At 32.9% G+C, this 13,555-nt stretch overlaps 1 protein-coding gene across 1 annotated transcript; it reads right to left on the reverse strand.

The window, feature by feature from the left end:
- Positions 1–5,568: 5,568 nt before the first annotated feature.
- On the reverse strand, positions 5,569–9,765 carry LOC132626246 (large ribosomal subunit protein uL1z-like). The gene is made up of 5 exons (XM_060341053.1): positions 9,611–9,765; positions 7,889–8,108; positions 6,960–7,125; positions 5,884–6,089; positions 5,569–5,777 (listed from the first exon to the last, which is right to left on the reverse strand). Exons 1-5 carry the CDS (start codon positions 9,613–9,615, stop codon positions 5,724–5,726), a joined length of 651 nt encoding a protein of 216 aa, XP_060197036.1. The 5' UTR covers positions 9,616–9,765; the 3' UTR covers positions 5,569–5,723.
- Positions 9,766–13,555: the final 3,790 nt, after the last annotated feature.

A 13,555-nucleotide genomic window follows, 5' to 3' on the forward strand; every position in this document is an offset into this window, starting at 1 on the left:
CTTGAAAGGTAAGTCTCGACCCCTCACTTTGTTTAGTACCTCATCTTCTTAAGTCCTACATGAATTTAGGATCCTTTTAGAGCCTGTTTGGATGGGCTTAAAATAAGCAGTTTATAAGCTGGAAACAGCTTGTAAGCCAAAAAAAAATAAGTTGGGGTAGGCTAACTTATTTTTTTTTTGGCTTATAAGCTGAAAAGTTGCTTTAAATAAGCTAAGTCAAACGGGTTCAATTATTTTTTTGGGCTTATTTTATGCACAAAATGACTTTAAGCTGGCCAGCCAAACACTCAAAAAAGTAACAGCTTATAAGCAACTTATAAGCCAATCCAAACGGGCTCTTAATGGTGGTAGAAAAGGGCACGAAACTCTACTATTTTGAGCTCTTATTTTATAGTTTTTCTATTTCAGGAATAGGAAGAATTAAATCCACGAAACCCTTTACTGGAAGAAGGTTTAAATTTGCTAGTTTATTTGCCCACGTTTCAAGCAACTATTCGTATGCTTTCATGTAAAACTAGAGTTGTCAATACATAGGAGATGTAATTTTAAATAGCGGCTTTGATTTCGTTAGCTCATAATGTTCATGGGGATGTTTAATTTATTGATATTTGGAAGCTCACCATCAACACAGTAAGGAACATGGCTTCATTTTCCCAAAATATCTTGAAACCAAGGTCGCTGAAGCCTCATGCCAATATTCTACTGGAAGGTTAGTTAGCAAATATGCAATATTTAAATGAGTTTCTTTGGTTTCTAACTCTTGCAGGGTGTACAAGTGATTTGTTGCCTTGTATATATATTGGGAAAAATCTCGTTTTGGGTGCTTAATGGTGAAATTTATTTTGATGTGATGATTCTGGAAGACATCAAGCATCATATTAAGATCGTTCCAAAACAATGATATTCGTTCGCCTCTTGATAAGGGCTTGAAATTGGAATATCTCACTGTTAAAGATCCTCTTATACTGTGGAATAATTTGAAAGATAGATATGGTCACTTGAAGATGGTCTTTCTTCCATAAGCACGTTTTTTATTGGATCTAAGGGAACCCAATTTTTTCTGGACCATGAATGCCTCAAAGTTGTTCCTGAAGAAAAATGTTGTTAAGATGGATTATGATGTTAATTTCATATCCCTTAATGACTAAATGAGAGTTTGCAAGAAATATATGGTCACCAAAAGTGACAATATTTTCTATGCCTCGTTGTGGCTAATATGTCAATAATTACCTGAAGTGGTAATGTTTACATAGGTTTGTTGTGATTACAACTGATGATGTGTTAGAGAAAAATTCTCTACATCCTATGTATGCCTCGATTTGCTCTTGAAGTTGCAATATCTTAAAAGAGATTCTAAGCTATCACAATTTGATATGCTTATGGCACATTCAGATAATTGTGTTATATTCCTGAAGAATGAGACTTTTGATAAAAGCTATAAATATGGATCAATTCCCTGAAGTGAATGTGATAATAATAAAGCTTATCAATATTGAAATGCACTTGGTTGTGAAGATATCACGACTCACCTACGGAAGAGGTATTTGAGAAGAAATATTCTAAGTATTTTATGCTTTACTCCTGAAGAAGTAAGGCTTTGAAATGTACTCCTAAAGTAGTAAATATTCTGCAGTTTACTCCCGAAATAGTAAAACTCTGTAACTTACTCATGAAGTAGTATGACTCTGAATTCTACTCCCAAAGCAGTAGAACTCTTGAAATCTACTCTTGGAGTAGTAAATATCTGAAATTGAAGTCTCTCAAAGAAGTTATATATATAATTGCACTATTTATCCTATATCGTAATTGCTACGATCGGAAAATAAATTGTAGTAAACCTGATGTTTACTAGAGAGAAAATGGTTATCATATTGAGACTACAAATGATTGGAAGATTGAATATCTCCAAGTTACCGGGTAAGAAATACATATGTGAAACGTTACCCGAGCATGATGAGATCACATGTCACAATAAATCAGAAGTTTATGACATAAAATCTCATGCAATAATAAATCAAAAGTTTACTAAAACAAATAGCACTCGTCATGGTAAATTTGAAGTTTACTAGTACATATAATTTTATTAGTTGACATGACCGTTTTGGTCGTCTTGATTTAAATCTGATATGCTAATTGAGTATTCGAAACATATTGAAGAACTAGAAGATTCTTCAAGAATTTGTTTGTGTTGTTTATTCTCATGATAAATTGATTACACCAGCTAATGTTGGGACTGAATCCCCGAATATCTGGAAAATATAAAAGGTGAATATGGGCCCCTTCATTTGCAATGTGATGTCTTAAATAGATGCATCTATGAGACGATCACATGTAAGTTTATTGTCAAGCTAGATACTTCCATCTTATAGCTTTTGATGTGCAGTATATTATTAATGGATATACCATGATGCATGCAGATGGATTTCCCAAAGAAAATGGGGATATGTGTTAGTTTTTCTAACATAAGGGAGAGAATATGCTGCTAAGAAATATGTTGTGAATTATCATCAGTATGATCCTCAGATAATTCAAGTCAAATGCTGGAAGCATTTGTTGACCCAACTATTTCATATTTCATCTGCAAAATACTCCTAATGTCCCTGAAGGACAAAGTCTATAGCATGCATGAAGCATGGTAGATGAATCGATTCCAAATGCAACAACCCTTGAAAAGGGTGAGGACCAAATGTTTTAAAGGATCATAATAATGAGGCAATATTCTCTTGAAGAGCCTACGACATAACACTTCATAACACCTCATGGGAGAGGTTCAGATACCTGAAAATAATGAAGTAGATCTCAATAAGTTATGTCGAATTGCGAACCGATACAAATTGATATCTCGTCGACGACTTCTTTGATACAAGATGCGCGCAATATTGTGTAAGATTCTGATGATCTGAGTTCTATGTCTCTTAAAGCATGCTGACGTAGAAATAATTACCAAATGATATGATACATCTTGGTAAGCGTAAACTTTATTAGACCTGCAGTCCAGACATTACTAGTTCTTGGGGAACTTGTTCATAATCCTTATTAGATTAAATCAGGTAAGGCAAATGTGATTTAATCACCTTAGTGAATATTCATTGACAAAGGAACAAAGATAATCCTATTTACCCTTGTCTATTTATGATAATTAGAACCTTTCACATTATTATGTAAGTTGATGACTTGAATATTATTAGAGTTCCTGAAGAGTTTCCAAAAGCAATGGATTATCTGCTAAAAGAAGTTGAAATGAAAAATTAGATTGGTCTTAGATTGGTCCTAAAGTACCATATATTTGTGCAATTGTTGCATTTATTTATCTAGCTGTAACTATAAAGCATGATAGAATCTCTCTCTTATATAGAGATGTTGAAATATGATCAATTGCATAATGCAGATAAGCCTTGACATGAATGTGTTTATCCTAACAAAAATTGTCAAGTGATTTGGGTATATAGGGCATTCATCTGATCGGCGTAAGAGTTCGATCCAGATATATTATCTATTCCCATGAGAGGTTACTATCATAGCATGTTGTTCTACATGACAGTCAAATTATACAAAGATAAGAGCTAAAGCAAGCCATGAATGTACTTGACGTGATTCCAACAATATTATATGGTGATGATGCAACTCTATCTAACGAATGAAGATGCAAATGATCATTTGATAGATCTCATCACAAAAACTCTGTCAATCTCAAGATATGATAAGTTGGTATACAAGATCGGAGTACATCATGTTCAAGAATTATGTGATGATTTAATTAGGGGGAGTAAAATACGCGTTGTAATCTTTTTCCCTTGACAAGGTTTTGTCCCATTTGGGTTTTTCTGGTAAGGTTTTTAATGAGGCAGCTAGCAATGCGTATTACTAGACACGTGTATTCTTTTTCCTTCACCGGGTTTTTCCTAGTAAGGTCTTACGAGACACAACTCTATTAATGAACATCCAAGGGGGAGTGTTATAAATACACCGTATTGTGAATGTTCATTCAAATACACAGTCAACTGGATAAGCATACTATTAAGCAGACAACTTGCCAATAGCTCAAGCAAATAGCTTGCAAGTCGCTCAAGCAGGCAACTTGCAAGCAGCTTCCTGAAAAGCCTTGCAACAGCTTCCTTAGGCTTGCAATCAAGCAGGTAGGTTGCAAAGTAGCTCAAATAGGCAGCTTGTGAGTAGCTTCTAAAAAATCTCGTAGTAGCTTCTTTTTATCTATAAATAGAAAGTCAATTCAATTCATTTAGACATCAATTGAAAGAGCAATAAAATAATTTATCTCACTCTCCTCAATTTCTTTGGCTATATTTGTTATTGCTGTGTAATTTTAATATTATTTCATAACACCTCCCTTTTTTTTTAATCTTTTTTACACAGTAATTTAAAAAGAAAGAATCATGGATTGAGTCACGAAACTTCAAGAACCGACAAAAACAGGACTTACCCATTTCCTAAAACTCACATAAAAAACAGAAGACCACAACAGACACATATATCAAGAAGTCAATTTTCAAAACCAAAATCCAAAAATATCTCTCTTTCATCAAGTGACAAAGCTTCAAGAACGACCGCCAAAAGGGACTTAACACAATTCCTGTCAGTGTCAAAATATTTATAGTTTTTACTAAAAATATTTATCTTAAAATATTTATTATTTTATTTAATTAAAAAAAATACAGTAATTTTTTTTCTTTTACCCTTGTATTAATTAGCAACATTTAAGAGGTTCTCACTGGAGTAGATATTTATCGAGGAGAGATTATATCAAATATGTTAAGAGGGTAAAATAGTCAAAATATTACTCTTATAAATACTTTTTTAAGAGGCGTGTAAATAAAAAATGCGACAAATATTTTGAAACGAAGAGAGTACATGAATCAATTATCAAACAAGTTAATTTTCAGAACTAAACCCCAAAAATCTCTTATCAAATGAGAGAACTTCAATTACCAAAACACAAGAAACAGAAGTAACCCAATTCCATAAAGTCACACAAATTTTTTTTTTTCTTTTTAACAATACACAAAGTTAATCATTTTTTTTTTTTTTTGGGTGGGGGTCGTTTCTGTTTTTTTCTTTTTTTAATTAGTGAAGAGAACTTACAGATACAGGAAGTGGGATGAATAAAGTGATTTTGAGTTTAAATAGAAGAGTATTAAGCGGAGTTCTTGAGAGAGCAAAGGTTCAAGCACACTCCAATCTTTCTTTAACTTTAGTCTCATTTTTCTATTTCCCTAGTAGGAGTCTCATGGATTACCTGTTAGCCCATGAATAAGGCTCGTGGGCGGCATGGGATAGATAAAGATAGTGCGGGGGTAGAAATATTCTATGGAATTAGCTATTTCACTTTCTATATGGGATAGCTAATTTCACCTTTTAGTATAAAATGTTCGAATAAAATAATCTCAAGACTAATTAATTCTATAACCAAACACGAATCAAACGATCCCATGGATTGATGCTTCGTTAGTTTCTTTAATAGTAATGCGCATCTTTCAGACAGAAGAAAATCAACGCAAAAACAACTAACCTATTACTCCCTCCGGTCCATAATAAATATCTGACACAAATATCTGAAGTTGTCTGAAGGAAAAAGTCATCAGAAAACTGATATCAAGCTCAACACTGTATCCAGGATTACAACTAACCAAAAATTTCAATAGTATCTATTAGCTCATACAAGCAAAACAAAACGCCAGAAACTGCAAAGATTATAAAATACAATTTCCTTAGAAGATGCGTTGAGTCTTTCCCATGGTACTCTTCAAGTACAAGCATCTCACCTGTTAGCATTAACGACAAAGAGACATTAGTAATAAGTGGACTCAAAGGAACTATAAGGTAAATGCTCGTGGATAAACGAACTGACAGGATGTTAAATAAACTCACATTTTGCCAATTCTTCTTTAGCAAGGACACTAGAAAGTTGACACTCATCTGCACGTTCTGGAAGATTTGTTTCTCCTCCATATCCATATTACCTACGGCAACTCCCATGCAAAGCACCTTCTTCAATTGGAATTTGATGGTGGCCTTGGTCTCGTTAACCTTAGACTCGAGTGATTCCTGGTGGGTAACAAGGGTAGGAAACTTACCTGCATTTTAAAATTAAAAGATAATCGGTTTAGAGATGGGCAAAAATGATCTAAATGAACCACAGCTAGTGAGATAGGCATTTATGATCTTTACATTACAACACTGCAATTGTGAAAGTCTAGGCATGATGATTAGTGAGAACCAAACAAAACCTACAATAAGAACATGTACCAACTTTTTTCACAACCATGATTAGTGGATTCTACATTAATTACTGGAAAATGCTAATTAGGGAAAATTAGAGAGGTGAGAATTTCATTAACCAATATCTTCTGGTAAGTAGGGTTGGCAAAACTAGCCCATGAAAACATGACCCGCCCAACCCTATGAAGTTTGGGCTGGTCGTTAACCTACCCATTTATTAGCTCAGTCCATTTTAGCCCATCTAAAAATTGGCCCATTGAAACCTTGTCAAAATATTTTCAAAAGACAACTTTTTATTTTATATGTTTTATATACCTTTATTAAAGAAAAGAAATAGTTTTATTAGATGCTTACAAATTATAAAAGAACAGACAAAGAAATTAAAACTTGGTAAGAATTGGGCGGGTTGGGTCATGACACACGTTTCAGCCCATCCCATTTCAGCCCAAGTAATTTTAGGGGGCTCATTTTGTTTTATTAACTCAGGCCATTTTGACCAGCCCAATCCGTCCATTTGACACCCCTACTAGTAAGTGTGTTGAACATGTTTTGGACAAGGTGGTTTGTTACTTGCAAGTAAGATAATGAGGTAAGGGAAGTAATTCTCTATCAAAATAAGCCACAACCACCAATATGTAACAACTATAAACCAAAGACATTAGACTTAAACCAAACTAGATCTATTTAGAGCTAATTAAAACATCAAAATAGTCTAATGAACTTGCCTGCCTTGTTCAAACCAGGGCCCAAGAGACGGGGAATCTGCTTAATAACAGCTTCTGATGCCAAGAAAGCATGGTATTTCTTTGCGAGCTTCTTAACTAACTTCTTGTTTTTGTTAAGCTTCTTCAGGCCTTCCACATCCATGTACTCCAAACCAATCTTTGTTGCCTGGAAGACAAATGTGCAACAAGCTTTGATTACACTTGCACAAAACCATCTAGAGCAGTAGCTTTAGCCTTTAGGTAAATTAACAACCGCGAAATTTCAAATAGTTAAAGAGGACAAAGCAGGTCTAATCCATATAAAAATGGACCTCTATAAAAGTTGCTGCTTCCTCAAAGCTAAGAAACTGCCAGTCGTAAAATGAAATTGCACTAATGTCGTACATCTAAAAATTAAACCTTAGAAGTCACTGCCAAAACATGTGAAATCAAAAGTTCAAGAGTTCTTTGATAACAAATGCTATCATCTCATACCTCACTAAAGATCGGAAGAATATAATTGAATCAAGGGAATGCTGATTTTGATCCTTGTAATTTTTTATCAAGAACATTAAACCTTCAATTAATTGATATACGCGCTTTTGATCCCTCTAATTGTGAATCTCCACAAACTTAATGAATCTTTACTACTACTTCATATTTGAAGATAATATACTTCAAAAATAGTCTAGATTTCACATATTTCCAATATTAAGGGACAAAAAACACACATTTTAGTTAACTGACAGAAGTGCAATTATCCCTTGAATCTATGTTAGTATTACACGAATTGAGTATAAGCCTTAAGGACCATCACCTAAACCTTACAGAATAATCTTGAGGGGATGCTTATGCAAATGTGAGGCATTATAGCTTGCCCAAATGTAAAAAATAAGGTGCAGGGGAAAAATGCAGCCTAATTATTCATGTGACTAGTTAGCGATGATTACCTCTTCAACGTGCTGAGCATCTCCGAGCATGCAAATCTTCATCTTAGGGCGAGGAATGTGTGGCAACTTAACTGAACCACTGAAACGCTTGTCCTTTTGAGGATCATAATTTTTCAGACCAATCTGAAGCTCAATGGTTTCAGTGAACTTCCTTTTCTTCTCTGCTGAATCATTCTTAATCACAGAGATGGCTTCTCTAACGGCTTCACTCTGAAGCTTACTGTAACAGAATCAACATCAAAACCAGATCAGTGAAGGTAATTAACAAGAACGTCCAGGATATTCCAACTAACCAACTTATTAGAGTTCTTTTCAACTATGTCATGCTAAAGTCACAGAAATAAATAAAATCTTAACTCTACAACTCAATCAACTATACCTCAACCCAAACTAGTTGGGGTCTATTATATAAATTTAGGCCCATGTCACTTCAACGCTCCATAATCAGCACTTTAAGAAAATTCGGGTTTCTCTAAAATTACTGATTCCCTAAATCTCACCCGTCTCCTTATCAGTAACATTGACCATACTAACCATATCAAAATGACTTCAAGCAAATACTATGTGAATGTCAGATTCTACACCTAACTTAGAACATTTGAAACCTGTGAATCAGTGTATTTTACTTGACTTCCAATCTTTTAACTTTAAGGGTGTGTTTGGTATGGCGGAAAATTTTCCCATGTTTGGTTAGTCGAACATTTTGGAAAATATGTTTTCTAGGAAAACAAATTCCTTAAAAATGAGGAAAAGGACACACCCTCGCCCCCCCCCCCCCCCCAAAAAAAAAACACACACACACACAACAGTGTTTAGCTAGATTATATACAAATGTTTTTGGGACAATACTTTCTTGGAAAACATATTTCTTCGTACCAAACACACCCTAAAAATCAGGTTTTTTCTTACATTAGATTCATTTGCACATTCCAGAAAACTGCACATCAACAAATGCCAAAAAAATTCTTACAAAATGAGAGTTATCCATCTCTAGTTTCATTAGTAGGACAATAAATATTCGTCACATTCAATCAACAATTATCTTATTGACCAAGATCCCACTATATTAAAAGATTCATATGCCTAATAAAGATAATTGAATGAACAAGTAACAACCTGCATATTCTATATACACAGCAGAAACTAAAGAATCAAATCATTTTCAAATTGTGTAAAAAATAAACCGTACAACATAACAGAATAAAATAATTGTGGTCCAGAACCCATAAACTAAAAACCCTGGCTCCGCCCCCGTACTAACCATATCAAAATGACTTCTAGCAAATACTATGTGAATAGTCTAAATATACACCTACTTAAAATATTGAAAACAGTGAATTTTACTTGGCTTTCTATATTTTAACTTTAAAAATCCTATTTTTTTCCTTAAATTAGATTCATGTGCACATTCAAGATAACCCCACATCAACAAGTTCCAACTTTTTCCACATAAATAAAAAAGCAAAATAAAAAATTTCCTACAAAAAATAAGAAATACCCATGTCTAGTTTCATTATCAAGTTAATAAATATTAGTCACATATTCAATCAACTATTATCTTAAAAGACTAATATGTCAAATGAAAGAAAATTGAATGAACAAGTAACAAACTACATACTCTAGACAACCCCAGCAAAAAATAAAGAATCAAATTGTGCAAATCATATACTAAAAATTGTAATAGATGATAAAAACAAATAAAGTTTGGAGCTTTGTGCAAACCTCATGGTTCAAAGCAAATTGAGAGGAATATTTTGCAAATAGAAAAGGAGATGAGTGAGTGACAAAGCGGCTACTTGGTGGCAAGAATTTTGAGGGTTAAAGCAAGTTTTAATTGGGCCTATTTTTGCACTTTGGATTCAGTGATAGGAGATTTTGTTTGTTTTATCGGGCCTACTAAAAGATACTTGGGCTTGTTCAGAAGTACATCCATTTTTTTGCGCGGAGTGACCTTCTTTTGGGCTGGTCTTTATATTTTGCCCCTCATTTATGTCTTCTTTAATTTTTGTCCTTGTCGCCTGTTTAATGAAAGTTTTCTGACGAAATTACCCTTAACCCATTAAAAACCTTTCTATTTCGTCATTTGCCCGTTTCTCTTTCTTTTTTTGCTTCTTCATTCCTCCTCTGTTTTGTGTCTGTCTTATTTGTTCTAAAATTTAAGTACGAATTTGGATCTGTTGCTCGTTTCAATGTTTGTTTTTATGTTAAATTGTTGTTTGTTGAATTGATATCTTTGTCTTCGTCGTTTTTTATATTTAATTGATCTTTTTTTATTTAAAATTATAGTGTTTTGTTAAAGTGTCTGTATGATTTTTTGAACTTTAGTTTCGTTCCCCATGTATATATTTTGGTTTTTTGAATGTCGTATTATGAATGTCGTAATATGTTTTAGTTGATTTTGATATGCGTTTTGATTTTCTCTTTGTTGAATCTTTGAAGTTTTGCCTGTGAACAGCTGTTTTATGTTGTTGCTATTGTTTTTGTTTAGTAAACTGGTTTTTGTGAACAATGTGTTTGTCTGGTGCAACATATGTCGGGTCCGGCAGAATTCTTGGTTTTTGAAACTGAAGTTACGCCGGTTCCGACATAATTTCGTGATTTAAGTTAGTTTGTATGTGTTTTGATTTTTTGGTGTTTTGTTTTTGTTAATAATGTTGGTTTTTATGAAAGTTTATATGTTTTCCTAATTATAAACTTTAGTTTAAGATTTTTGGTGTTTTTTTGTTTAATAACCTGTGTTTTCAAGAAGAATGTGTTTGTCTGAGGCAACATATGCCGGGTCCGGCAGAGTTCTTGGTTTTTGAGACTGAAGTTATGCCGGTTCCAGCATAAAGTTATGCCTGTTCCGGCATAACTTCATGAATTAAGTTAATTTATGTGTGTCTTGGTTTTTTGTTGTTGTCTTGTTAATAATTTTGGTTTTTATGCAATCTTATGTGTTTTTGGTGTTGTTTTGTTAATAATATTTTTGTTTTGGTTATGAAAAATGAAAGTTTGCCTCTCACGGCATACTTTATAATTTTGTAAATTGAAGTTTTCCCCTTCCGACAGATTTTTCTAGTTCTTAACACTTGCGTAAATTTTTGTTTTGCTCATAAAAATGAAAGTTTGCCTCTAACAGCATACTTTGTTCTTTTGTAAAGTGAACTTCTGCCTCCTCCGGCAGACTTGTCTAATTCTTAACACTTGTGTACTTTTTATTTTGCTTATGAAAATAAAAGTTGCCTCGAACTTGTTCTTTTGTAAAGTGAACTTCTGCCTTTTCCGACATACTTTTCTAGTTCTTAACACTTGTATACTTGATGTTTTGCTTATGAAAATGAAAGTTTGCCTCTAACAACATTTGCTTATGAAAATGAAAGTTTGCCTCTAACTGCATATTTTGTTCTTTTGTAAAGTAAACTTCTGCCTCCTCCGGCAGACTTGTCTAATTCTTAACACTTGTGTACTTTTTATTTTGCTTATGAAAATGAAAGTTGCCTCTATCAGCATACTTTGTTCTTTTGTAAAGTGAACTTCTGCCTCCTCCGGCATACTTTTCTTGTTCTTAACACTTGTGTACTTGATGTTTTGCTTATGAAAATAAAAGTTTGCCTCTAACAGCATATCTTGTTCTTTTGTAAAGTGAACTTCTGCCTCCTTCGGCAGACTTGTCTAATTCTTAACACTTGTGTACTTTTTTATTTTACTTATGAAAATGAAAGTTGCCTCTAACAGCATACTCTATTCTTTTGTAAAGTAAACTTCTACCTCCTCCACCATACTTTTCTAGTTCTTAACACTTGTATACTTGATGTTTTGCTTATGAAAATGAAAGTTTGACTCTAACGGCATTCTTTGTTCTTTTACAAGGTGAACTTCTGCCTCCTCCGGCATACTTGTTCAGAACTTTGCCTGATTATTTTTTGTCAACTGAAGTTACTATAATTTCAAGTCTAAGTCATTGAGCATTGTATACTAATCAAATGGAACATATAAACTAATCAAAATCAGAACAAAGTAATAAATTTGATCAATTCTATGTTGTTGAGTAAAATTATGATTCGCAATATTGAATCTCAACTGAATATCAGTTGTTTAGTTCATAGAAGATGATTTGTTGTTATTTTCAAATATTAACAAATCTAAACTTAATAAAGCATCAAATTGTTGAATTACGTTCAATTGAAACGCTATATATTATGTATTTACCTTTTCCGACATTGTAGCAGCAAAATCAATGGAGATTTCTCCAGTGAAATGTTGGAACGATGGAACGATTAAAAGGTTTGTTGTTGGAATGATGGATAGGTTTAATTGGATGTTTGGGGTTCGTTACAGACTTTCAGATTTTTATATGTTATGGATAGGGGTAGTAACGTCTTTTTCTTATTATCTTTTAGCTCAGAAGGGCAAATATTAAAGACCACGCATTACGGGGGCAAAAATTAAAGACCAGCGCATTTGAAGGGCATTCGCGCCAATTGCCCAAGTACAACCGTTACGTGAAGAAATCAGTTTTTTTGCAAGCTTTTTTTGGCATAAGTTCTGTAACATTTATCTTCGGAAATTAAACTTCTGTCTCGCTTTGCATAAATTCTGTAGAAATTAAGTTATGCGGCATAACTTGTATAATATTTTCAGAATTTATTGTTTTGTTCAGAAACTAAAGTTATGCTTTTTGGAGCATATGTTTTTTAGCCTTTTTCGTGCATGTTTTTTAGGAGCTTGATGTGTTTTTAGCCATTTTTATGTTGAATTGTGAAAGTTTTGTCATGTCTGGGGTAACTTGTGTGATATTATGATACGAAAATATAAACTTATGTTGCGCGAAATTTGAGGGACAAATATTAAAGATCACCCCGAAATAAGGGTATTTGTGTGAATGACCTTGAAGAAATTGCATGACTTGGCTTTCAAATGGGCTGATCTTTAATTTTTGTCCTTTAGCAATTGAATTTATGCCTAGTGGGGCACAAGTTCTTTAAGGGCAAAGTCTTGTGGGGTATAACTTCTGAAATATTATGATGTGAAATATAAACTTGTGCTCGCGAAAAAATTGTTTGTTATGAGAGCAAAAATTAAAGATCATCACAAAATAGGGCATAAGTGGCACTGGCTGCTTATTGGGCGTGCTTGAAGAGACTTGTTCTACCTAATGTAGCTTTTGTAATTAATTGTCTTTTTTTTGCTTCTTTTCTTTTTTATTTCTCTACTTATCTTCTTTACTTCCTTTTTTTTTTTCTCATTTTTTTTCTTATTTTTTGTTCATTTGCACTTTTTTCCAAATCATACTATTTTTTTCACCATAGTCTAACTCCATATTTAATTCTAGCTCCTTTCATTTCGTTTTTTTTCTATTTGTTTTCTAATTTCTTGTTCCTTTTTCATTTATTTCTTTTGTTTTGTTTTTCTTTTTCATCTTCATAATCCAATTTGTTTCACCCTTTGTTGCTATTTTTATTTATTACTTTTTTATTTTTTATGATTTTCATTTACTTTTTTCTCCTTTTTTAATTTCATTTTTTTTCAATTATTTATTCTTTACTATCTTTTCTTCATAATCTAATTCTACACACCTTTCGGCTCCTTTATTTATTTATTTTGTTTTTTTCTTTTTTTATATCAATAAAAAAGATATTGATATATTATATTTATTTATTTATTTATTCTATATCTCAAAAAATA

Source organism: Lycium barbarum, chromosome 2 (assembly GCF_019175385.1).
Source record: "Lycium barbarum isolate Lr01 chromosome 2, ASM1917538v2, whole genome shotgun sequence".
NCBI lineage: Eukaryota > Viridiplantae > Streptophyta > Magnoliopsida > Solanales > Solanaceae > Lycium > Lycium barbarum.